This window comes from Oncorhynchus mykiss, chromosome 11, assembly GCF_057628025.1.
Source record: "Oncorhynchus mykiss isolate SJ-2025 chromosome 11, ASM5762802v1, whole genome shotgun sequence".
Lineage (NCBI taxonomy): Eukaryota > Metazoa > Chordata > Actinopteri > Salmoniformes > Salmonidae > Oncorhynchus > Oncorhynchus mykiss.
In genome coordinates, this window is record NC_143032.1 from 74,817,338 (window position 1) to 74,843,044 (window position 25,707).

The 25,707-nt window shown below is 42.2% G+C and overlaps 1 protein-coding gene across 5 annotated transcripts in view; it reads right to left on the reverse strand.

The window, feature by feature from the left end:
* Window positions 1–511: 511 nt before the first annotated feature.
* Window positions 512–25,707, reverse strand: part of LOC110536366 (potassium channel subfamily T member 1) — a 75,614-nt gene continuing 50,418 nt past the window's right edge. The window contains exons 18-31 of one of the 5 annotated variants that reach the window (XM_090189157.1): window positions 22,431–22,647; window positions 21,478–21,583; window positions 20,917–21,089; window positions 18,843–18,914; window positions 17,797–17,931; window positions 13,677–13,788; window positions 13,208–13,309; window positions 12,371–12,454; window positions 12,067–12,195; window positions 11,429–11,449; window positions 10,039–10,345; window positions 7,753–7,815; window positions 3,452–3,536; window positions 512–3,226 (exon numbers count right to left, since the gene is read on the reverse strand). In XM_090189157.1, the coding sequence (XP_090045283.1) occupies window positions 3,097–3,226; window positions 3,452–3,536; window positions 7,753–7,815; window positions 10,039–10,345; window positions 11,429–11,449; window positions 12,067–12,195; window positions 12,371–12,454; window positions 13,208–13,309; window positions 13,677–13,788; window positions 17,797–17,931; window positions 18,843–18,914; window positions 20,917–21,089; window positions 21,478–21,583; window positions 22,431–22,647 (1,736 nt within the window). In that variant the 3' untranslated portion in view covers window positions 512–3,096. Of the gene's footprint in view, window positions 3,227–3,451; window positions 3,537–5,277; window positions 5,427–7,752; window positions 7,816–10,038; window positions 10,346–11,428; window positions 11,450–12,066; window positions 12,196–12,370; window positions 12,455–13,207; window positions 13,310–13,676; window positions 13,789–17,796; window positions 17,932–18,842; window positions 18,915–20,916; window positions 21,090–21,477; window positions 21,584–22,430; window positions 22,648–25,707 lie in introns of those variants that run through there. The other 4 variants (XM_090189159.1, XM_090189160.1, XM_090189162.1 and 1 more) reach the window with 4 other exon arrangements.

Below are 25,707 nucleotides of genomic sequence, written 5' to 3' on the forward strand. Positions count from 1 at the left end.
TCCAACCCAAAGGGGGTGCCAAAGAGTCGCAGCAGGGAGAGAAGAGAGTGTAGTGGTGATCCACCTAGTGGTGGTTCTCCCAGTGATGACCACCTGCTGCTGGAGAATGAATACACCTTTACTGACTTGCTGCAGGAGGTGGTTCAGAACCAGGTGTTTCAGAACCAGGTGTTTCAGAACCAGGTGGTTCAGAACCAGGGCCAATGGACCAGAGACAGGCGGTAAACGACACCAGCAAACAGAGGAAGGGACAGGACCGGCCGTGGCTTTAAGAATTTTAAAGCACTATGTAGTCTTTTTTTATATGATACTGGTGTGATATTATCTTTTTACTTCTATTGGTTTATGTTTCATAACTGTGTACATTGTCAACATTAGAGTGAATCAATACTGAACATGTGTTACCCCAACCAACGCCACCACCCTGTTAATAATGATTAACAGCAATGCTATCTCAATGCTGTTTCTGAGTGATCATTTTTCTCTGTGATTCAAACAAACAACAGGAGTGTTTATCCATTTCAATGTTCCCTGCTGCATGTAGCATTTAATGTTTCATATTTTACATCATGGTAGAGAAGTACACAGACTTCATAATAAGAAATAGTAGAAAATTGACCTTTTCACAACGAATCAAGAACATGATAAAGTGAACAGAGGTTTTTGGAGAACATGCATGGTTCCATATAAAGATATCAAATGATATGCTTACAAAAAAGAAGCGGGGAATATTATCATCAGATTCATTTTCTAGGTGTGATACTTCACACAGGTCGGCAATCTAGCTGTAGGAAAACACATCTGGTTTGGCAAGCTTTATTTAAAAACATGCTTTTTGTGTTTGCATGCCCCTTTCTAAACTACAGTATAAACTTCAAAAACCACAAACAGATTTTCTATGGATTCTAATTATATGGTGACTGATGGGATTGTACACGCTCATTGTTTCCATGGTGATCAACTGTACTCTTCTTTAGTCCTCCAGATCTGTAAACTGCCTTTCTGTGGGGGCCTGGCTAGAATCAAACATATTCTATCTACACTTACAGTAAATCAATGGACAACGTGGGAATACATCTCAAACACAGCAAGAAATATATATTAAACAACTTCAGTCCTGATATCAAAGTATCAATTGCCTTTCCTCCATCATAACAAACTTTCTCAACAACCTAATCGTATTCATGCAGTCAGGAAATGCATGTATTATGGTGTACTCTTTTTGTGTTTATTTGTATGCTGGCTTCACCCCCAAAAATTCCATCTAAATGGACAAAGTATATTGTGTCATTTACAATGACAATGAACCTTAAACTTTGCAAACTTAACTAAGTTGATATTGTGTTTATAACACCTCTCTCTGAATGTATGACTCATACTGTGCTGTGAATTTTGTAGTCTGTTTTATTGTATAGTTTAAGTTTCGGGTTAAAGGGTCATGCTATAATGCTCTTAACGACCACAGAGCTTAGTGCAAAAGTATTTCAAGACCTTGTTATAATTTCTGTAAAAATGACCCAGATTTTTTTGGAAACGAAACAATGAAGATTAAAAGTGTTAGACTATTTACAATGATAAAACCACACATATTAGTCCAACAGTATCGAAAAAAATAAAATAAAACATAAATACATCTCCTAACCCTTAAATAATGATTCAATATCTAAAGCACACACAATACTACATTTACTGTACAAGTGATTCCTGTATAAGTGAAAGGACATATTGGAATCCAGCTTGCAACACTGTACTCCAAGCCCATGTACTGGCCATACTAACAGACTTCAAGTGATAGTTAACTCCAACTCATCTTTACATTGGATTACTTTTGACATCTGAAAACATATAACAAACTTTCATTTTGTAGTGAACGTTCACTTTTCCTGTGCCTGTCTTTTATTGTGCAAAACAACATAGGTTTTCCACGGTAAACCGCTTTGAAAATCAGGATCATTGTACTGTAATGTACAATGATTCATAAAATCCTGCCAGAAATAAGGAATGGTTGTACATTAGCTTAAGTAGAACACTGACAGATATAAAATAAATATCCAGATACCATATGGCACAAATAGAGCGACATATTGTAGTGGCATGGAAGAATTTATATAGGTTCTTCAATTCCTTTACTATTCTAGACTTCTAATAAGAAATGTCATGTTATAAAACAAAATGGGGAAACATCCAGCATGAGCAGTAAAAGGGTCCCTATATAAGATACAATGTTTTCTACATTGAAAATAGGAAATAAAAAAACGAAAATCAATGTCATTTAAAAAGTGCTTATGTACTATCATGATTGATTTGTAAGAATACTGTCTTAACATTGTGATAAGGAATAACCATTTCTGTACCAAACTCCGTACATGACTTGCTATCGTAACTGATAACTACACAGTCCCCCCACACACACCAGGTGTGCTTGGTCGAGCTCACCAGCATACCATACAAGGCAGAGTTTGCTCTTGTGACACCTTTCCATTGGTCCTAAAGTGCGAGCTCCATCCACCAAGCGTGTGAACGAGCTAAATCAAACTAACCTCTAAATATTAAGAGCATCACAGGACCTCTGACATCATCATCTCTTCTGGTTGCTTACTTGTCCTGAAGGGGGCGTGCTTACTTGTCCGGAAGGGGGCGTGCTTCCAGTCCGTCTCTCTCTCCCTCCAGTGACTGGTGCACTCTTTCTGTTTTATCTGTTGCAAAGAGGGCCTGTCTGATGCTCTCCAAGAGGGCCTGTCTGATGCTCTCCAAGAGGGCCTGTCTGATGCTCTCCAAGAGGGCCTGTCTGATGCTCTCCAAGAGGGCCTGTCTGATGCTCTCCAAGAGGTGAAGTAGTTAATTAATGATGAGGCAGTCTTTATGCATCCTTCCATAGCAGCTCTGTGTGTGTGTGTGTGTGTGTGTGTGTGTGTGTGTGTGTGTGTGTGTGTGTGTGTGTGTGTGTGTGTGTGTGTGTGTGTGTGTGTGTGTGTGTGTGTGTGTGTGTGTGTGTGTGTGTGTGTGTGTGTGTGTGTGTGTGTGTGTGTGTGTGTGTGTGTGTGTGTATATATATATTGTGCCGGGGGTTGGCAATCAGGGTGAGGTGAGGGAGTTTCAGAGGTGGGTCTCGTCCCTGGTCTCAGTGCCAAAGTCTTGCCTCATCCGGCCGCCACCGCTGCTCTGCCCTTGGGCTGGATCCTCTGGCACGTTAGGGCCCGCCAGAGGGTCAGACCGGATAATGTACCTGGAGAGAGACGAGGGCAAAACCAACTCTATTGGGTCATATCCACATTTTTATAGAACACACTACTAGAGAACTGTACTGTCCAAAATAGACTGCTGTGCCCAATCGGGAACAATATTTTACCATACCCAAGGTTGTGTACAGTCGACACAGCTTGATACAGTATAGTACATACTGAAAAGAGAAGAAGAGGCCACTGATCCCACCTCTCTTGTCGGTACTTACACAATGTCATTGAGCTCCAGCATGGTGTCTGGAGGGGGGTTGATGAGAACGTAGGAAAGAGTGTTCTGGTGGTCGTTCATCTCATCTGCAACAGAACAGGGGCAGGTCTTCACAGATGGTCTGGTTTTACTAGTCAACATCAGCCCAATAATGCTCTGTTTAGCAACTGAAACTATAGGATTCCCTGACTCCTTGATCTTCAGTAAGGGTGTAGACTGGTATAAAAATTAATATGCATATAAAGCAAGTCTACAGTATATATCTTGTTTGCTACGAGTTCTGTGTTCATTTTCTTAATGTCTATTCAAATATAATCAATGGTGTGTAACTGTGTACCCCTTGATATAGGATCCCCTGACGTCCTGTGCTTGTCTTGAAGTAGGATCAAGTTGCCCCTAGTCACTGATCTAAGGTCAGAGTTGTGTGTGTTTTACCTGTTTGTGTGTAAGAGTGAGAAGCTGTGTACCTGGGACAGAATGGGGCTCAAGCTTGGGGGTTGGGGGGTAAAGTGCATCTGCTTCTCCAAACCCACCTGTGTTTGCCCCTTATAATGCCAGGCGGAGTGGGCAGGAGAGAGAGAAGGTCTAACCGTTACTGACAGGGCATGGCTGGTACAGGGTAGGCCCATGCTGCCACAAGGCAAGCGTATCTCTCCATGCGCGGTTTAAGAAAGACATGCAGACACTGTCCGACTGTATAGATTCACCTTCTGCACATTCTAGACGTCTGCCTGGTCACTCACGTCAACACGTCACCATGGTTGCCATGCCAATGACACTCAGCCCCCCATATAGAAATGTTGACAGACCCACAAACACAAATAGGACATGCTCTGGCATCCGGCAGGACAGGCTCAACCAATCGAAGTGAGGCTCAACCAAACGAGGTGAGGCTCAACCAATCGAAGTGATTCTCAACCAAACAAGGTGAGGCTCAACCAATCGAAGTGAGGCTCAACCAAATGAGGTGAGGCTCAACCAATCGAAGTGAGGCTCAACCAAACGAGGTGAGGCTCAACCAATCGAAGTGAGGCTCAACCAAATGAGGTGAGGCTCAACCAAATGAGGTGAGGCTCAACCAATCGAAGTGAGGCTCAACCAAACGAGGTGAGGCTCAACCAAACGAGGTGAGGCTCAACCAAATGAGGTGAGGCTCAACCAATCGAAGTGAGGCTCAACCAAATGAGGTGAGGCTCAACCAATCGAAGTGATTCTCAACCAAACGAGGTGAGGCTCAACCAAACGAGGTGAGGCTCAAACAATCAAAGTGAGACTCAACCAAACGAGGTGAGGCTCAACCAATCAAAGTGAGGTTCAACCAAACGAAGTAAGGCTCAACTAATCAAAGAGTGAAGCAAAATACATTGGTAGTGTGGGATTGGAAGGGGTCAAAATATAGCATCTAGGATCGTCTTGTAATGTAATTCAGAGGGACTAAAATGTGCTGAATATTACAAATGATTTGGTATTTAGGCTAATCAAATGCTAAATGGGATTATATGTTAACAACCACAGTTATATTTCTACACAATTCCCAGTGTAGCTTTGGTGTGTGGATAGCTATGAACTGTTGGCCTTCTGAACAACACAGGAATAATGCTTTCTGCTCCACTCTGTCCTGCCCCTAATGCATCTAACCACACTTTCCTGCCCTGCAGTAACTTGGTACTCCGTCTGGCCATCTCTCCTCATCCATCGCCAGTCAACAAGGCTTAGTTAACACAGGTAAAACTGATGGAGCCTACAACATATTTGACTACCGTACATCAGTTGTTCAACCTAAGTGTGAACTAGGCCTATGTCTCCCACTTCAGTCCACACAATGCAGAGGACAGAGAGAAAGAAAGACTGTGTGTCTGCCACCCACCACTGCCATCATCACACAGAGTCATGCAGTAGTGATGTTTGATCATGAGTCTCCATCTAACCTGTTCTGGTCTCCTCTCCTAACGGCTGCTCTGAAATGCCCTGTAACTCTAAGACGGCCAACACTGTTAACTCACAGGCTACTGTAGTCTTGTTCAATAACACAGCATTCTTACTCTGTCACTCACAGGCTACTGTAATCTTGTTCAATAACACAGCATTCTTACTCTGTCACTCACAGGCTACTGTAATCTTGTTCAATAACACAGCATTCTTACTCTGTCACTCACAGGCTACTGTAATCTTGTTCAATAACACAGCATTCTTACTCTGTCACTCACAGGCTACTGTAGTCACTGGCGAACCAGACACCCCCAAAGCCCCCGCAAGACAGGGGGCCACGAACTCTGGAGGGCCATGCACCTGTCATTGAGGTTTATATGTATATTTAGAAATTCTTTTGACATTAACCCTTCAAAACGTCATTCATAAACCTTTTTAATGTCCATATGTACTAGGAAGCTAAGTATTTGTTTCTTGGGCTTCAGGAATCTGACTGATCAAAGTGCCTCAGGCCTTGAAAAATGTACTATTGAACTGATTTAAAGTAAGGGGATATCGGTGAACAAATGTCATGGTCAAGGCTATGATGGCGCCAGTGTAATGAGTGGAGCTTACTCAGGCGTTCAAAAGCTCATATCAGACCGAGAGCCTAATGCTTCTTAGGTAGTTCTTTATGCGTTTTAGTTTAGAAAACAACCTTGCTGTAGAAGCGACAGTTACAGAGATGGTTAAAAACAGCTTGATTGCCGTAGCAACATCAGGGAAACTGGGCAGAAGGGAGTGGTGCATCGAATAAGAAGTTCTGCAACATCTTTAATTGAGCCTCTCATTCTCCTTTATTGCCAGACTCCAAACATTACAGAAAGAGATGAACTGTAAAGGAAGCTCTGGGGACAGGTCGTCTGGATACTGGACAGACAATAAATTGGCAGATGCAAACAGATTATCATCTTTAGCGGAGGACAAGAGTTCTTGAGGGTTGGTACAAATAAACATATGTTTGTGATATTGTTCATACCGGTGAACCAGCATTTAAGTTGTGTGCTTGCAATGTCAACAGTCCCCTATATCTGGCATATATTGGCATGCATCACTCAAGACTAAGTTAAAATTGTGTCCAGCGCAATGGACATATAATGCACAATGTCTCAGGAAAGACTGTCTGAGTTGGCAGTACTCACTATAGAAAACAGTCTGGCCCGCAATCTGGACCTACAGGCCGCGGTGAAAACATTTTCACACAAAAAGGACTTCAGGAGACCAGGGGAGTCTGGAATTAATTTAATTTACCTTGAATATTGCAGCCCATTTGTTTAGGCTTTTAGACATACGAAAAATTCTAACATTAACTGTGGCTAAATTTACCCTCCAACCAACAAATTCTTCCCTCATTGTTAGGCTAGATGATGTGTCATTTGTCTAACAACTTTATAGTAAATAGCAGACAAGTACTGTACACAGCTACAGATATTAGCCTACACTGCATAATGAAGCGATCTCTAGTGAGCTACTGTTTTGAGGGTGGACTGACTGTATTATTTAGCATTAATAGACTAGTTTTATTCACAGCAACTTTCTATCCAAGCTGGGAGAGAGTGTGAGGATGGCTCATGTCATGCAGTCAGGTTCAGGTAGGCTATACAGGGCAGTTGTATATTTAAAAATAATCAATTGGTAGCTGATTAGTATACAGTTGCATCAAACATTTATTTGAATTTCAAACTTGAATTACATTTTTGCCGCGAGTCAGCAGTCTAACTGGCAGCTTTGCGACACTGTGTATAGCTTGAGAATATGGGAAATTACAAACAGACAGGCCTACCAATAAACATGTATCTATTACCTAAAGCTAAGCTAAGCCCTGGCACCACAGAAAGACCTCCATTGATCCGATAGGCATGCAGCCACATAGACATGTTGCAGTTTCAGCACCATGGACAGTGATCGGTAGTCTGTACTTCGATTTTACTTGGGGAGAGGCGAACTCCGACCTTGCGGGGGTCCAGAGAAACTGTGTTACGCCAGTGACTGTAGTACTGTCATTCAATAGCACAGTATTCTTACTCTGTTACTCATATAGATGTGAAAAACAGTTACTACTACTGGTTCAATCCTCAACCTGCCTCCCCTTTTAGAGGGATGGTGGTAGGCCTATATTCACTACTTTGTTACAAAATATAATTATTTGAAATATTAGATGAAAACATTCCCCTAACAACATTCTTACCTGACCATAGTTCGCAGAATAGCACTACTCTCCAACATATAGGATGTCTTTTAAATGCTTTCAGAACACTTGACACGTTTAAGAGAGTGATGACTACATTAAATGTGTTGCATACTGTATGTGACCACTACTGTACGTGGGATTACCTTGTAAATATCCTAGATTTACTCGGTTCATGACATCGCTCGCGGTAAGATTAGCAACATCCTCTACAAGCCAGACGGGAAAGGCAGAAAGGAAACAGAAAGGAGAGAAGAAAGAAAAGGTCAGGCAAGCAGCAAAAATGCAAATTGCAGTTTTCAAATGGGGAAGTAAAAACAAACTAATATTCAAAGAAAGAAAAAATCATGTTCCCATGTTAAACGTTAGGCTATTAAATATGTATTCTTTAATAATTGTAGAATTCTTTGATTATTTATAATGTAAATATCTATTTCTGGCTCAAGCATCCAATTTCAAAATAACGGTAATCCTTTATTACGTATTACGTTTTTCAGTTTTTTAATGGCTTTCTGGCTGTATTACGTAATAAGCATTATATGGAATTATATGGAGAATTATATAGAGAAATAATTTTTTCTTTTGCAAAAAGAGGGCGAAGGAAGCTGAGGAGAGAGGAAAAGAAAGGGAGGAGATGCAGGCAAAATGCTTCATATGCTTCAGTCGTCCTTCCATCCAAGTGAAGGGTTATGCACATTCATAGAGCGGTTAAGCACATCCATAACAGGTTATGCAGGTTCATTGTCATACTGTCATGTAGAATACTTTGAATAATGGGGAATGAGAATGGGATACTCCTCAATGTTAATGTAAGGCATTGTGGGATGTTTATATGTTTACTGATGTTATGAGGCATTATGACACTTCTGTACACCCCTTGAAATGATGTTCAATGAAGTGAGGTGAATGGATGGCAAGGTTGTACGGTGAAAACAACTGTCTTTAAAAAACCAACACAACTTAATTATATTACTACGATAGGATTTTACATCTGCTGAGAACAGTAATTAGTCAATTGAGAAACAATAATATCTAATTTACATCAAAATATACTGCAAACATCTCTAACAATAATGTCCATCCTAAATTCTCCAACTAATCCCGTATCATTCTCATTCCATACAACACCAATTGCCAAACTATGAAAGATGACACATATACTATACTGCCCCCTCCGTAACTAAATATGACACAGCACCCTGTACTGCCCCCCAGTTAATAAATATGACATAGCACCCTGTACTGCCCCTCAATAAATATGACACAGCACCCTGTACTGCCCCTCAGTTAATAAATATGACACAACACCCTGTACTGCCCCCCAGTTAATAAATATGACACAGCACCCTGTACTGCCCCTCAGTTAATACATATGACACAGCACCCTGTACTGCCCCTGAGTTAATAAATATGACACAACACCCTGTACTGCCCCTGAGTTAATAAATATGACACAGCACCATGTACTGCCCTTCAGTTAATACATATGACACAGCACCCTGTACTGCCCCCCAGTTAATAAATATGACACAGCACCCTGTACTGCCCCTCAGTTAATAAATATGACACAGCACCCTGTACTGCCCCCCAGTTAATAAATATGACACAGCACCCTGTACTGCCCCTCAGTTAATAAATATGACACAGCACCCTGTACTGCCCCTGAGTTAATAAATATGACACAAAACCCTGTACTGCCCCCCAGTTAATAAATATGACACAGCACCCTGTACTGCCCTTCAGTTAATACATATGACACAGCACCCTGTACTGCCCCCCAGTTAATAAATATGACACAGCACCCTGTACTGCCCCTCAGTTAATAAATATGACACAGCACCCTGTACTGCCCCCCAGTTAATAAATATGACATAGCACCCTGTACTGCCCCTCAATAAATATGACACAGCACCCTGTACTGCCCCTCAGTTAATAAATATGACACAACACCCTGTACTGCCCCCCAGTTAATAAATATGACACAGCACCCTGTACTGCCCCTCAGTTAATAAATATGACACAGCACCCTGTACTGCCCCTCAGTTACTAAATATGACACAGCACCCTGTACTGCCCCTCAGTTAATAAATATGACACAACACCCTGTACTGCCCCCCAGTTACTAAATATGACATAGCACCCTGTACTGCCCCTCAATAAATATGACACAGCACCCTGTACTGCCCCTCAGTTAATAAATATGACACAACACCCTGTACTGCCCCCCAGTTAATAAATATGACACAGCACCCTGTACTGCCCCTCAGTTAATAAATATGACACAGCACCCTGTACTGCCCCTCAGTTACTAAGTATGACACAGCACCCTGTACTGCCCCTCAATAAACATGACACAGCACCCTGTACTGCCCCTCAGATACTAAATATGACACAGCACCCTGTAATGCCCCTTAGTACTACATTCTGCTCACCATATCCGACAGTGGGCAGTCCCAGGTGCTTCATGCGGTTCTTAACCAGCTCAGACAGCTCCTGTCTCTCTGAGCGCCGGTACAGGTTGAGGCGCTGCTGTGAGAACCGCTCGGTGCGGCTTGGAGGTTTGGTGTTCTTACGGCTCAGACGCCGCGCCCACTGGAGGCTCTTCTTCCTCAGTAACGGGTGTTCTGATTCGCTGGTGGTGGACATCCGGTGTGTTCTGGTCTTCTCCTTCCATGACTCGCGTCTGTTGTCCCTCTGATCATCACCGCCAGTGTCCTCTACATTGATGGAGACTTGAGACTAGAGGGAGGGTGAAGGGTTAATACCATACCAACTGTGATGAGACTAGAGGGAGGGTGAAGGGTTAATACCATATCAACTGTGATGAGACTAGAGGGAGGGTGAAGGGTTAATACCATACCAACTGTGATGAGACTAGAGGGAGGGTGAAGGGTTAATACCATATCAACTGTGATGAGACTAGAGGGAGGGTGAAGGGTTAATACCATACCAACTGTGATGAGACTAGAGGGAGGGTGAAAGGTTAATACCATATCAACTGTGATGAGACTAGAGGGAGGGTGAAGGGTTAATACCATACCAACTGTGATGAGACTAGAGGGAGGGTGAAGGGTTAATACCATATCAACTGTGATGAGACTAGAGGGAGGGTGAAGGGTTAATACCATATCAACTGTGATGAGACTAGAGGGAGGGTGAAGGGTTAATACCATATCAACTGTGATGAGACTAGAGGGAGGGTGAAGGGTTAATACCATATCAACTGTGTGGACAGTATGAGACTAGAGGGAGGGTGAAGGGTTAATACCATATCAACTGTGTGGACAGTATGAGACTAGGGGGAGGGTGAAGGGTTAATACCATATCAACTGTGATGAGACTAGAGGGAGGGTGAAGGGTTAATACCATACCAACTGTGATGAGACTAGAGGGAGGGTGAAGGGTTAATACCATATCAACTGTGATGAGACTAGAGGGAGGGTGAAGGGTTAATACCATACCAACTGTGATGAGACTAGAGGGAGGGTGAAGGGTTAATACCATATCAACTGTGATGAGACTAGAGGGAGGGTGAAAGGTTAATACCATATCAACTGTGATGAGACTAGAGGGAGGGTGAAGGGTTAATACCATATCAACTGTGTGGACAGTATGAGGATCCAATAGGATGTTTTGTTAACACTTTCCATCAGCGATAGAAGTTCTATAAACTGGAAGCATTTATGATGCATTATGGGTGACAGCTTCACCAAAGTGTTTAATGCTGAATAAAACAGAATAGCTACATAGTTGCTGTTCTTTTTTGATGCACTGCACATTTCAGCAGATAATGACAGTTATGTGACCATAATGCCATCTTACCTGTGGGTACCCATCCTTTAACTAGGAATGAGACAGACCAAACAAACAAAAACACACCATGGATGAAGTAAAAAAAAATGAACAGAGTAGCATTGACAATAGTAAATATTATTTACTTGACCAAGAATGTTTGTGTGTATGAATTGCAGCACCAAATAACTAATTGACGCATATGAAGCATCATTACAATGAATAGCAGCACAATTATAGCACAAATATATTGGCCATAATCTATGGATGACTCAAAGGCGGGCTTGTTCAAATACTTTTTCAGAATGCATCCTTCCTTTTTTCTCACCCTTGAGACAATCACTGATCATTATGTGATTTGACAAGTGAAAGCAAGGTTACTATCCCTATTGCTTTCACTTACTTCAACAAGGAAGGAACAAAATAAGAGATACTTTGGGATTTTGGCAACGAGGCCCTTTATCTACTTTCCCAGAGTCAGATCAACTGGTAGATACAATTTTTATGTCTCTTTGTCAAGTATGAAAAAACCCTGAAGTATCCTTCTAAGGCCAAAAAGGAAGAAAGAAGGGAAGGAAGAAAGGAATTAAGGAATGAAGAAAGGCAGAACGGAAGGAAGGATGCATCTTTAAAGTATTTGAACAGGGTCTGTGTCCATTCTGTCTTACCTCAGAAGAGGGGAACATGTGAGACTCTGTACGGTAGATGCCTATAGGAATCTCAGCACTGGAGGAACACAGCTTCTGGAACAACCTGCCGTACGTCCTGATCCACAGGTCCTCCTCTGTCACCTTCATCTGGGGAAGAGCAGGGAAGTAGACACATTCAGTACACACACACGCACACACGCACGCACACAAACACACATGCACGCACGCACGCACACACACACACACGGACGCACGCACGCACGCACGCACCCACACACTTACAGTACACACATCCTAACATACTGTAGATATCCATACTTACTGCACACAGGTAACCCGACCCTGGTGTCGTGTCCAGGCCTAGTAGAAGTCTTGCTATGGGAATCATATAGTCCTTCACAAATGACTGTAAAAAACAAGAGAATGCATTAACAAACAGGAGGAACCATAGACTGAAAATGCTCATTTCTAGGCCCAGAGGAAACATTATAGAGTAGGGTTAAGAAACTACTGAATGATCACATGATCACACTTAAACATACGGTAGGTCTCTCTCACTCTATTTTTCTGATTAGTATTGCCTTGAGACACTGAGCTAAGATCAGTTTTGAGGTTCTCCACCTAATAGTTCAGATTTAGAGAAGGTAAGCTGATCATAGATCTGTGCCTAAGGGAGAGACTAAGCTGATCATAGATCTGTGCCTAAGGGAGAGAGTAAACTGATCATAGATCTGTGCCTACGGGAGAGACTAAGCTGATCATAGATCTGTGCCTACGGGAGAGACTAATCTGAGCATAGATCTGTGCCTACGGGAGAGACTAAGCTGATCATAGATCTGTGCCTACGGGAGAGACTAAGCTGATCATAGATCTGTGCCTACGGGAGAGACTAAGCTGATCATAGATCTGTGCCTACGGGAGAGACTAAGCTGATCATAGATCTGTGCCTACGGGAGAGACTAAGCTGATCAAACAGTCCATTTACACTCTGCTGGCTGAGACAAGGTGATACACCGCGGACAAACTCCCTAGCTAAGTCCCAAATGGTATCCTATTCTCTACATATTCAGAAATGTCTTCAGTCCCTATGGCCCTGGTCAAACGTAATGCACTACATATGGAAAAGGTTGCTATTTGGGATATAACCCCTAATACCCACCTGGTAGAGCAGCGTATCCAGCATACTGATACTGAACACTCTGCCTGCAGCGAACGGCAGACGGAACATGAAGGCCAGGTTGGAACCCTTATCACGCTCTATCTATAAGAGGGAGAGGGAGGAGAGAGCAGAGAGAGGGGGAGGGAAGGAGAGAGAAAGGGAGGGAGAAGAGAGAGAGAATTGGAGGATAGAGCAGATAGGGGAGAGGGAGGAGATAGAGAGGGGGAGGGGGAAGAGAGAGGGGAGAGGGAGGAGATAGAGAATGAGAGAAAGAGGGAAGGGAGAGAGAGCACATGAAATGTCATCAGCTGGTTTGTTAACCCAGTCCAGAGCTTTATATCTTCATGTCTGAGTCTGTGTAACAGAGTTCACCTCCCACATGACATCCACACAGACAGAGAGTCAGTAATGAGGGCTGAAGCCTCAGATCTAAAGATGGAGGAGTTACATGCCCCCACGCTGAACTCACCTTCTCTAGTTTGGAGAGAGCCAGAGAATAGCAGTCCTTAGCTCTGAACTGCATAAATCTCATGTTGGAGGGGTGGGTCAGCTCAGTGATGATACTAAGACTGGGGAACAGCCTGGAGGGATAGATGGGTAGATAGAGGGAGAGGGTGGTGGAAGAGGAGAGAGAGAGAGAAATTCAAAAGGAAATTATCTTAATTAACAGAGAAAAATGTCCTCCTGTGTGCTACCTATATCCCCCCACTAGAATCCCCATACTTTAATGAAGACAGCTTCTCCATCCTGGAGGGGGAAATCAATAATTTCCAGGCTCAGGGACATGTACTAGTCTGTGGTGACCTAAATGCCAGAACCGGACAAGAACCTGACACCCTCAGCACACAAAGGGACAAACACCTACCTGGAGATGACAGCATTCCCTCCCCATATGCCCCCCGAGGCACAACTAAGACAACATAACCAACAAAAACGGGTCACAACTCCTGCAGCTCTGTCGCACGCTGGGTATGTACATAGTCAATGGTAGGCTTCGAGGGGACTCCTATGGTAGGTACACCTATAGCTCATCTCTTGGCAGTAGTACTGCAGACTACTTTATCACTGACCTCAACCCAGAGTCTCTTAGAGCGTTCACAGTCAGCCCACTGACACCCTTATCAGACCACAGCAAAATCACAGTCTACTTGAACAGAGCAAATCTCAATCATGAGGCATCAAAGCCAAAGGAACTGAGTAACATTAAGAAATGCTATAGATGGAAGGAATGCAGTTTGGAAACCTACCAAAAAACAATTAGGCAACAACAAATTCAATCCCTTTTAGACAATTTCCTGGGTAAAACGTTCCACTATAATAGTGAAGGTGTAAACTTGGCAGTAGAAAATCTTAACAGTATATTTGAACTCTCAGCTTCCCTATCAAATCTAAAAATCTCAAATAGAAAACCGAAGAAAACAATGACAAATGTTTTGATGAAGATTTAAGAAAGAAATTGAGAAACCTGTCCAACCAAAAACATAGAGACCCGGAACACCTGAGTCTACGCCTTCACTATGGTGAATCACTAAAACAATACAGAAATACACTACGGAAAAAGAAGGAACAGCACGTCAGAAATCAGCTCAATGTAATTGAAGAATCCATAGACTCTAAACACTTCTGGGAAAATTGGAAAACACTTAACAAACTACAACACAAATAGTTATCTATCCAAAACGGAGATGTATGGGTAAACCACTTCTCCAATCTTTTTGGCTCTATAACAAAGAATAAAGAGCAAAAACATATACAGGACCAAATACAAACCCCAGAACCAACTATTAAAGACTACCAGAACCGACTGGATTCTCCAATTACCTTGAATGAGCTACAGGACAAAATAAAAACCCTCCAACCCAAAAAGGCATGTGGTGTTGATGGTATCCTTAATGAAATTATAAAATATACAGACAACAAATTCCAATTGGCTATACTAAAACTCTTTAACATCATCCTTAGCTCTGGCATCTTCCCCAATATTTGGAACCAAGGACTGATCACCCCAATCCACAAAAGTGGAGACAAATTTGACCCCAATAACTACCGTGGGATATGCGTCAACAGCAACCTTGGGAAAATCCTCTGCATTATCATTAACAGCAGACTTGTACATTTCCTCAATGAAAACAATGTACTGAGCAAATGTCAAATTGGCTTTTTACCAAATTACCATACAACAGACCATGTATTCACCCTGCATACCCTAATTGACAACCAAACAAACCAAAACAAAGACAAAGTCTTCTCATGCTTTGTTGATTTCAAAAAAGACTTTGACTCAATTTGGCATGAGGGTCTGCTATACAAATTGACGGAAAGTGGTGTTGGGGGTAAAACATGACATTATAAAATCAAACAACACACACATTTCTTCCCACGGGGCTGTGGGGTGAGACAGGGATGCAGCTTAAGCCTCACCCTCTTCAACATATATATCAACGAATTGGCGCGGGCACTAGAAAAGTCTGCAGCACCTGGCCTCACCCTACTAGAATCTGCAGTCAAATGTCTACTGTTTGCCTATGATCTGGTGCTTCTGTCACGAACCAAGGAGGGCCTACAGCAGCACCTAGATATTCTGCACAGATTCTGCCAGACCTGGGCCCTGACAGTAAATCTCAGTAAGACCAAAATAATGGTGTTCCAAAAAAGGTCCAGTCGCCAGGACCACAAATACAAATTCCATCTAGACACCATTGCCCTAGAGCACACAAAAAACTATACATACCTTGGCCTAAACATCAGCGCCACAGGTAACTTCCACAAAGCTGTGAGACAAGGCAGGGGCATTCTTGGAAACTGAGTTGCACTTGGTGGAAACTGAGCTGCACTTCCTAACCTCCTGCCAAATGTATGACCATATTAGAGACACATATTTCCCTCAGATTACACAGATCCACAAAGAATTTGAAAACAAACCCAATTTTGATAAACTCCCATATCTACTGGGTGAAATTCCACAGTGTGCCATCACAGCAGCAAGATTTGTGACCTGTTGCCACAAGAAAAGGGCAACCAGTGAAGAACAAACACCATTGTAAATACAACCCATATTTATGCTTATTTATTTTCCCTTGTGTACTTTAACCATTTGTACATTGTTACAACACTGTATATATACATAATATGACATTTGTAATGTCTTTATTGTTTTGAAACTTCTGTATGTGTAATGTTTACTGTTAATTTGTATTGTTTATTTCACTTTTGTATATTATCTACCTCACTTGCTTTGGCAATGTTAACACGTTTCCCATGCCAATAAAGCCCCTTGAATTTAATTGAGAGTAGGAAGGAAGGAAAGAGTCAAAGAGATTCAATGCTTTGGGCTCATGGGTAAGTACCAATCTAGCAGTGATGCATGGTTTCAGTTTTGGGATGTTGAATGAAACGTTTCTACCCTGATAGATGCTCTGATAGATGCTGTTTAATACAGTTTCACCCAATGGTTTATTCATTTTACTTTCATGAAAAACAACAACATCATCTAACACTTTCATCTGACTGTCATCTAACACCTTCATCTGACACTTCCATCTGACTGTCATCTAACACCTTCATCTGACACTTCCATCTGACTGTCATCTAACACCTTCATCTGACTGTCATCTAACACTTTCATCTGACTGTCATCTGAGACTTTCATCTGACTGTCATCTAACACCTTCATCTGACACTTCCATCTGACTGTCATCTAACACCTTCATCTGACACTTCCATCTGACTGTCATCTAACACTTTCATCTGACACTTCCATCTGACTGTCATCTAACACTTCCATCTGACTGTCATCTAACACCTTCATCTGACACTTCCATCTGACTGTCATCTAACACTTTCATCTGACTGTCATCTGAGACTTTCATCTGATACTTTCATCTGAGACTTTCATCTGACTGTCATCTAACACCTTCATCTGACACTTCCATCTGACTGTCATCTAACACTTTCATCTGACACTTCCATCTGACTGTCATCTAACACTTCCATCTGACTGTCATCTAACACCTTCATCTAACACTTCCATCTGACTGTCATCTAACACCTTCATCTGACACTTCCATCTGACTGTCATCTAACACCTTCATCTAACACTTTCATCTGACTGTCATCTAACACTTTCATCTGACTGTCATCTGAGACTTTCATCTGACTGTCATCTAACACCTTCATCTGACACTTCCATCTGACTGTCATCTAACACCTTCATCTGACACTTCCATCTGACTGTCATCTAACACTTTCATCTGACTGTCATCTAACACTTTCATCTGACTGTCATCTAACACTTTCATCTGACTGTCATCTGAGACTTTCATCTGATACTTTCATCTGATACTTTCATCTGAATTTCAAATGACTTTGAATTCCCAGAGTGTATTTCATTGTTTTATGTCAGTTCCATGCTTGAAAAATGATTTTCCCTCTTGAATTGTAAAGACAGAGTATATATAATGATTTACTATACTGCAAGTAGTCCACACTGTGCCGTAATAGGTTACTTGAAATGAAGACCTGCAACCAATCTGTGTGCAGCGCATTTACTGTATATCATTAAACATAGAAGCAGGCATATCACAGCATACCTGAACATGGTCTGTACGTTGACTATGGTTTTGGCGTCTGCCATATAGTCCTCCTCAGCACTCATGGTGCTCTCCTTGTCCACCACCACCAGGTTATCAGCATAGATGATGCCACACTGCAGAAGATTGTCCAGGCTGCCACAAAGAGAACCCATCATAACACAACACATCGTGACAAGCTGCCACAAAGAGAAACCAACACAATATACCATATTATGACATTCGTGACTTTTACCTGACCTATAATATGTCATTAGACACTCGTTAATTGCAAATCCCCTGGATAGTAATATACATAATATACAGTGCATTCGGAAAGTATACAGACCCCTTGACTTTTTCCACATTTTGTTAAGTTACAGCCTTATTCTAAAATGAATGAATTAAAACTATTTAACATAAATAGAAAGCGAAAAAAGGTTTTGGACATCCTGTTTCCATTGATCATCCTTGAGATGCACACAGCCAAGACAACGCAGGAGTGGCTTTGGGACAAGTCTCTTAATGTCCTTTAGTGGCTCTGCCAGAGCCTGGACCTGAACCCGATCGAACATCTCTGGAGAGACCTGAAAATAGCGGTGCAGCGATGCTCCCCATCCAACCTGACAGAGTTTGAGAGGATCTGCAGAGAAGAATGGGAGAAACTCCCTAAATACTGGTGTGCCAAGCTTGTAGCATCATACCAAAGAAGACTCGAGGCTGTAATCGCTGCCAAAGGTGCTTCAACAAAGTACTGAGTAAAGGGTCTGAATACTAATATATATATGATATTTTAAATGTTTTATTTTGAATACATTTGCAACAATTAGTGTTTTTTGCTTTGTCATTAGGGGATATTGTGTGTAGATTGATTCGGAAAAACAACAACTTCATCAATTTCAGAATAAGGCTGTAACGTATACTTTCCAAATGCACTGTATAGCTAATTAATGTGTAAATGAGGGAGGCACTGCATAATATCATTGGGATGTCATTGGAATTGACCAGGGTCATTGGAATTCTGTGAAGTGAGGAGTTCCAGTAACGAAAGAGTAATGAACACCTACTTATCTATAGTTCCGGCCATGAAGTAGACCATTGGGAAACAGCAGATGGCTTCTAGGAAGTGGTTGTCAGGCCTGCAGGAATCACAACACTATATCATTAGGGTGTAGTAGAATTACATCATTATGTTAATCACATTACTTTTATATTAGAATGTATTCATATTAGTATTTTCACAATGTCTGTTCTTCTGAAATGAGTCTCTGAGGCTTAACGCTGACAGTTGATTTAAGATGCCTAGGTGATAAAACCTAAAGACTGCATTCCAATCCATGATTGGTGTCTGTGTGCCTGACTGCCGGTGCCAGGCAGAACCTCCCTCCAGTTTATTTCTCCCACGTGGCAGATGAATACTGGACTTCATGAATTAAGGGAAGGAACTGGTGTCCTATGTTGCATTAGTATGTTTGTTTAACAAAGTAGTTAAATGACATAGAGACAGAAACCTGGTGCAATGTAAATGTTGCATGAGAGCACAATGTACCTTCGTATAATTTCACAAATCTGTTGTTTGTCACATATTCAGGAGAATATGTCTTAACTATGAAATGCTGTGGCTTAGTTCTGCTCTTAGAGTTCTCAGTGATTACCTTAAGGGTGGTTACCGACCAACTCCGTTAGTGTAGTAATTAAATTATAAAGTTGTGTTGTTTTGAAGAAATCTAAATCTCTCTCTTTTGATTAGAATAATTCCATGACAAGGGGCAGAACATAGACAACTGCAACCACACATAAAGTACAGTACATACATACTAATGGTTATTAGACTATTAGAAGCCTCAGCAAATTTTGCAGCCAAACAATTTTCCTTTAAAAAAAATTAAACTACACAATGTCCTAAAATACTGTACATATGCAGCAAATATGTATTCTGTTTTTTGATTCTACGACAAAATACTGCTTCCTGATAACTCCTCCAGATATGCAATATAGCCAGTTGCCATGGTAACTCCTCAGGAAGTAGATAACTGTATAGTGGGACTAGGATAGATACAGTGTGAAATGTTAGTCTCTGCCCCAGACTATATGGGATTACAGAGCTCCATGGCTTTCTGTTTAGCTACACAAACTTCCCTGGAGAGTCCTCTGAAGTTACTGTAATGAAATCCACACTGAATTATTATAGGCAAAAACATCACACAAACACACACCCCTGAATCTTCCCAGAGCTCCATTTATCCAACAGAGAGGCACAGCCAGCAATATGAATAATGAAGAAATGATTTCTCATCCTGCAGCAGTTAAGTTAACTTCAGGCTGCAGCTGTTTAATCACATTACTCTCCCTACAATTACTTAATGTCACTAGATTTCATGCAGCCCAACACTAAATCTTGGCAAAACTTTATATTACAATAACCATCTGAGTGTAATGCATTTAAGTACTATACCAAGTCCTATAACAATGAATATACCAAGTCATATACCAAGTCATATACCACATCATATACCACATCATATACCAAGGCCTATACCACATCATATACCACATAATATACCAAGTCATATACCAAGTCCTATACCATATCCTATACCACATCATATACCAAGCCCTATACCACTACATATACCAAGTCATATACCACATCATATACCAATATCTATACCACATCATATACCAAGTCATATACCACTACATATACCAAGTCATATACCACATCATATACCAGGTCATATACCAAATCATATACCAAGTCATATACCAAGTCCTATACCACATCATATACCACATCATATACCAGGTCATATACCAAATCATATACCAAGTCATATACCAAGTCCTATACCACATCATATACCACATCATATACCAAGCCCTATACCACTACATATACCAAGTCATATACCACATCATATACCTTTTCAAGTCTCAATCAGCAAGTGTAATGCATTATGAAAACATGTATAGGTGTTATTATGCATTTAGTCTGTTTAAATGCATTACACACAGGTGGATACATGATATGTTATCTAAAACCATTATAAAGAGGCGCAGACCAGTCATGTGGTTGCTTATGGGGTAACCTCACCCTCAAGCTATTGCGCCCAGTGCAGTCCGGTGCGTGAAACTACTTACGGGTAGTCTAATAGCAGGACGATAGGGTTGAGCTCTTTCCTGGGGCGGTAGTAGGCCCGCAGAGGGACGATGAAGTTATAGAGGCCGTTCCCTGCCATCTCTGCAGATACTATGATCAGCTTGTTCTTAAAACCATAGGCCTTGGCATCCTCAAAACTGTTGTGCCTGCAACCCTGGATGTCATGGAAAGTTAGGTAAAAGGTCATTGTGTTTCAGGTTTGTTATGATGATTTAAATGTTTGTCAGTGTTACTGGGTGAAGTCTAAGGCAAGTTTTTTGTCCATAAACATATGATATTCCTTGAACTATTGTGACAACACTAAACAGTTAGGTTTGTCTGCTGTATTCTATTATTTCAATTCATACAGTCAAGTTTACAAGCTAATGTACAATACAATTGTTAAGACATGGTGCAACCAACACAGCTCAACACAATAAGATATAATACATTGTTTGCTGTCTTTGGAACAAGACTGTGTGGCTTAATAATTACTACATGAGAGAACAAAACCAAGTTTGTTTGTCAACTATAGACTTCATTACATCCTTGTCTCTACTCACCTTGTCCAGACGAAGGCAGCAGAACGAGGCTTTCTGGGGTAAGAGATGGCACAGGGTTGGAGAGCTGCCAATGTAGGGCGAGTTGGGAGGATATCCTTTCACAAAACTGAGGTGAAAAATTTAAATGAACAACAAATACACACACTTTCAGTCAGAGAGACTTTAGAAGAGGCAATGAACCAAAAACTTTAGCGACAAGGCAATCTATTGAAAATGTTTCAATGTCAATCATTGACACCATCTATTTGTCATTGTGTCATTGACACCATCTATTTGTCATTGTGTCATTGACACCATCTATTTGTCATTGTGTCATTGACACAGCTATTTGTCAGTGTAAAGTATTGCACACATGTTGAAGGTTAACACAAAGGATTGATGGATTGTTACATACAGTATAGAGACCGAGTGTAGCCTTTTCTCAAAGGCTTGTTTATCATGACCACACAGGGGCACTGTGGGACTTCAAGAGATGACTGTATGGCTCATGACCAGAACACAATATAAAATTCTCTCTCTCTCTCTTCCAGGCAGCAGTCTGCCATACCACAGTGTGTTACTTATGTAACTGTTGTCTAAGGGCTTCAATGGTATGCATTGAAAGATGTAAAGAAAGGGAGAAAGAAATAGAGTGAGAGAGAGAAAATAAGAAAATAAAGAAAGAAAGGATCCACTCTAACCCCCCCACACATCTTCTCTTTCCTTTGGTGATGGAATGGATAGAGTAGCTGTGTGACTCAACATTAAGCTGAACAGACGTTATAAAAGCCGACTAGACATTATCATATTGACTGTCAGTTAATAATGAAAACAATAATTCTAGCTACAGCCCAGCCATAAGCCATGGCCTGTAGCGTTGAAACCAGTGAGTGCTGATACATCCTTTCGGAAACACAGCCCAAGCCCTTCCAACTTCCCTTTGCCCTCCGCGACATCTCTGATTGGACACTCACTCGGACACCGACGAGCTCTCCTCGTCTGATTGGTTGGTCTCGTCCTCTGATTGGTCACTGAGCAGGTCGCAGGGCAGGATGGAGGAGGAGTCAGCGATCTCCAAGACGGGGGCGATGCTGGGCCGTCTGCTTCCAGACCCGTTCTCTGTGGGCAGGGTCAGTTTGCTGCTGTCCTCTGGGGGGTCCGTCGGGTTCTGGAGGTCCATGGCGACCGTCCCTGAAAGAGGTGGTTGAATGGTTGGTCGGTACAATGGGGTGGTAGTGTGATGGGATTGGGCACCACTGATAGATAGATAGATTAGTTGTTGTAATTGTTTACAGAAACCTTAAGTTGATATACTATGATTCCCTATGAATACTCTATACTATACAGTGCAGTGTAAGCACATTTATGTTGCCTTGCCTTGCATGATTCATTATCTAATCATCTTTTCGTGTGAAATGAACCAGCACAGCTGACGTGCTAACTGCACTGTCATTGCTTCTGGTTGAATTAGTGAAGTCACTTAGTCTTTTGTCCTTGCCCAAAGCAGCACACTCATCCATCAAACTCATGTGTCCTCAATGCACTGAATTTTATTAGACTTTACAGACGAATGTCCTCAATGTTATCTATTCAACACTATCCGATCTACCCCCCATCTAGTTGAACAAAAAGTACATGTATCCATATAAGACAGTTGTACTTTTCAGTACCTGGACAAAGAGCAGTTGAATACAACATGTTTTTAATAGATTGTGTCAACTGAATGAATGTCCTTGAGGTTTTTGTCCTCGTGATAAATGACATATTCTAAAGCCTTCAATCCATTTAAATGTGTCTACCTTGTATCTCATTTCTGAAAGGTTAAACATCGGGCATATCTTAATCTTGTTGTAATGGGAAGTAGCAGGTACAAGTACATTTTTTGATAAACAGAACTAAAACGATGCAAAACTATGTGCAAAAACCCTGCAAAGAACAGCAAATCACAGGAGGTTGGTGGCACCTTAATTGGGGAGGACGGGCTTGTGATAATGTCTGGAGCGGAATGGCTGGAATGGCATCAAATACAGCAAACACATGGTTTGATACCATTCCATTGGCTTCGTTCCTGCCATTATTATGAGCCGTCCTCCCCTCAGCAGCCTCCATTGCAACACATTTACAGAAAACATCAACCTATACAGAACAACTGTGTTGACAGAAATCCTTCTCCAACTACACTACGGTGTTGCCTTACAACAGGACAATTCAATAGTAGCAACATGCACAAACTTACCATACGAAGTGGCCTGATCAACTTTAACACGTCGTAGCAAAACAACAACAACAAAAACAACAACAACAACAGAAACCAAGTCAACCCAGAAAAGGAAAAAAAACAATAGTCAGACAAGAACACATGCATGAAGTCACAAGCATACAAAACAACCATCACCACCAACATGTCAATGGCAACATTGCACTGTGAAAGGTAGCATTGCACTATGAAAGGTAACATTGCACTGTGAAAGGTAACATTGCACTGTGAAAGGTAGCATTGCACTGTGAAAGGTAACATTGCACTGTGAAAGGCAGCATTGCACTGTGAAAGGTAGCGTTGCACTGCGAAAGGTCGCATTGCACTGTGAAAGGTAGCGTTGCACTGCGAAAGGTCACATTGCACTGTGAAAGGTAACATTGCACTGTGAAAGGTAACATTGCACTGTGAAAGGTAACATTGCACTGTGAAAGGTAGCGTTGCACTGCGAAAGGTAGCATTGCACTGTGAAAGGTAACATTGCACTGTGAAAGGTAACATTGCACTGTGAAAGGTAGCGTTGCACTGCGAAAGGTAGCATTGCACTGTGAAAGGTAGCAAATATATAGCAGTGACAAGTGAAGAATCCCTCCTCGCCCCCATTCTCTCACGCCCTTGCAACACTAGGCTCACTCCTCTGATTTTCCCTCCCTCCATCCCTCTATCATTCTGATCTTTTAAAGACTCTGTCATCCAACCCTCCCTCCCTCCCTCCCTCCCTGATCTTTATAACTCTGTCATTCTCCCTCCCTCCCTCCCTCCCTCCCTCCCTCCCTCCCTCCCTCCCTCCCTCCCTCCCTCCCTCCCTCCCTCCCTCCCTCCCTCCCTGATCTTTATAAGACTCTGCCATTCCTCCTCACTCCCTCCCTTCCTCCCTGATCTTTATAAGACTCTGCCATTCCTCCTCACCCCCTCCCTCCCTGATCTTTATAAGACTCGGCCATTCCTCCTCCCTCCCTCCCTCCCTCCCTGATCTTTATAAGACTCTGCCATTCCTCCTCACCCCCTCCCTCCCTGATCTTTATAAGACTCGGCCATTCCTCCTCCCTCCCTCCCTCCCTCCCTGATCTTTATAAGACTCGGCCATTCCTCCTCCCTCCCTCCCTCCCTCCCTGATCTTTATAAGACTCGGCCATTCCTCCTCACTCCCTCCCTCCCTCCCTCCCTGATCTTTATAAGACTCGGCCATTCCTCCTCACTCCCTCCCTCCCTCCCTGATCTTTATAAGACTCGGCCATTCCTCCTCCCTCCCTCCCTCCCTCCCTCCCTCCCTCCCTCCCTGATATTTTTAAGACTCGGCCATGCCTCCTCCCTCCCTCCCTCCCTCCCTGATCTTTTTAAGACTCGGCCATGCCTCCTCCCTCCCTCCCTTCCTCCCTGATCTTTATAAGACTCTGCCATTCCTCCTCACTCCCTCCCTTCCTCCCTGATCTTTATAAGACTCGGCCATTCCTCCTCCCTCCCTCCCTCCCTCCCTCCCTCCCTCCCTGATCTTTATAAGACTCGGCCATTCCTCCTCACTCCCTCCCTCCCTCCCTGATATTTTTAAGACTCGGCCATGCCTCCTCCCTCCCTCCCTCCCTCCCTGATCTTTATAAGACTCGGCCATTCCTCCTCCCTCCCTCCCTCCCTCCCTGAACTTTATAAGACTCGGCCATTCCTCCTCCCTCCCTCCCTCCCTCCCTCCCTGATCTTTATAAGACTCGGCCATTCCTCCTCACTCCCTCCCTCCCTCCCTGATCTTCATAAGACTCCAATTACCAATTACCAATGACTTTACACTGGAATAAGTTAAGCTACACTAAAGCTACCCTTAAGAAAAATTATCAAAAATGTCATAGACTACAAATTGCAAGAACAGATCACTCTGTAGTCAGATGTCAACATAATGTGTGATTTAGCCTAAAAAACACAGACATTTCAAATAGTTAGCTACACCACTACATGGCAAAACAATTTATTAATTACTGAACAAAACACTACAAAGATTAGAA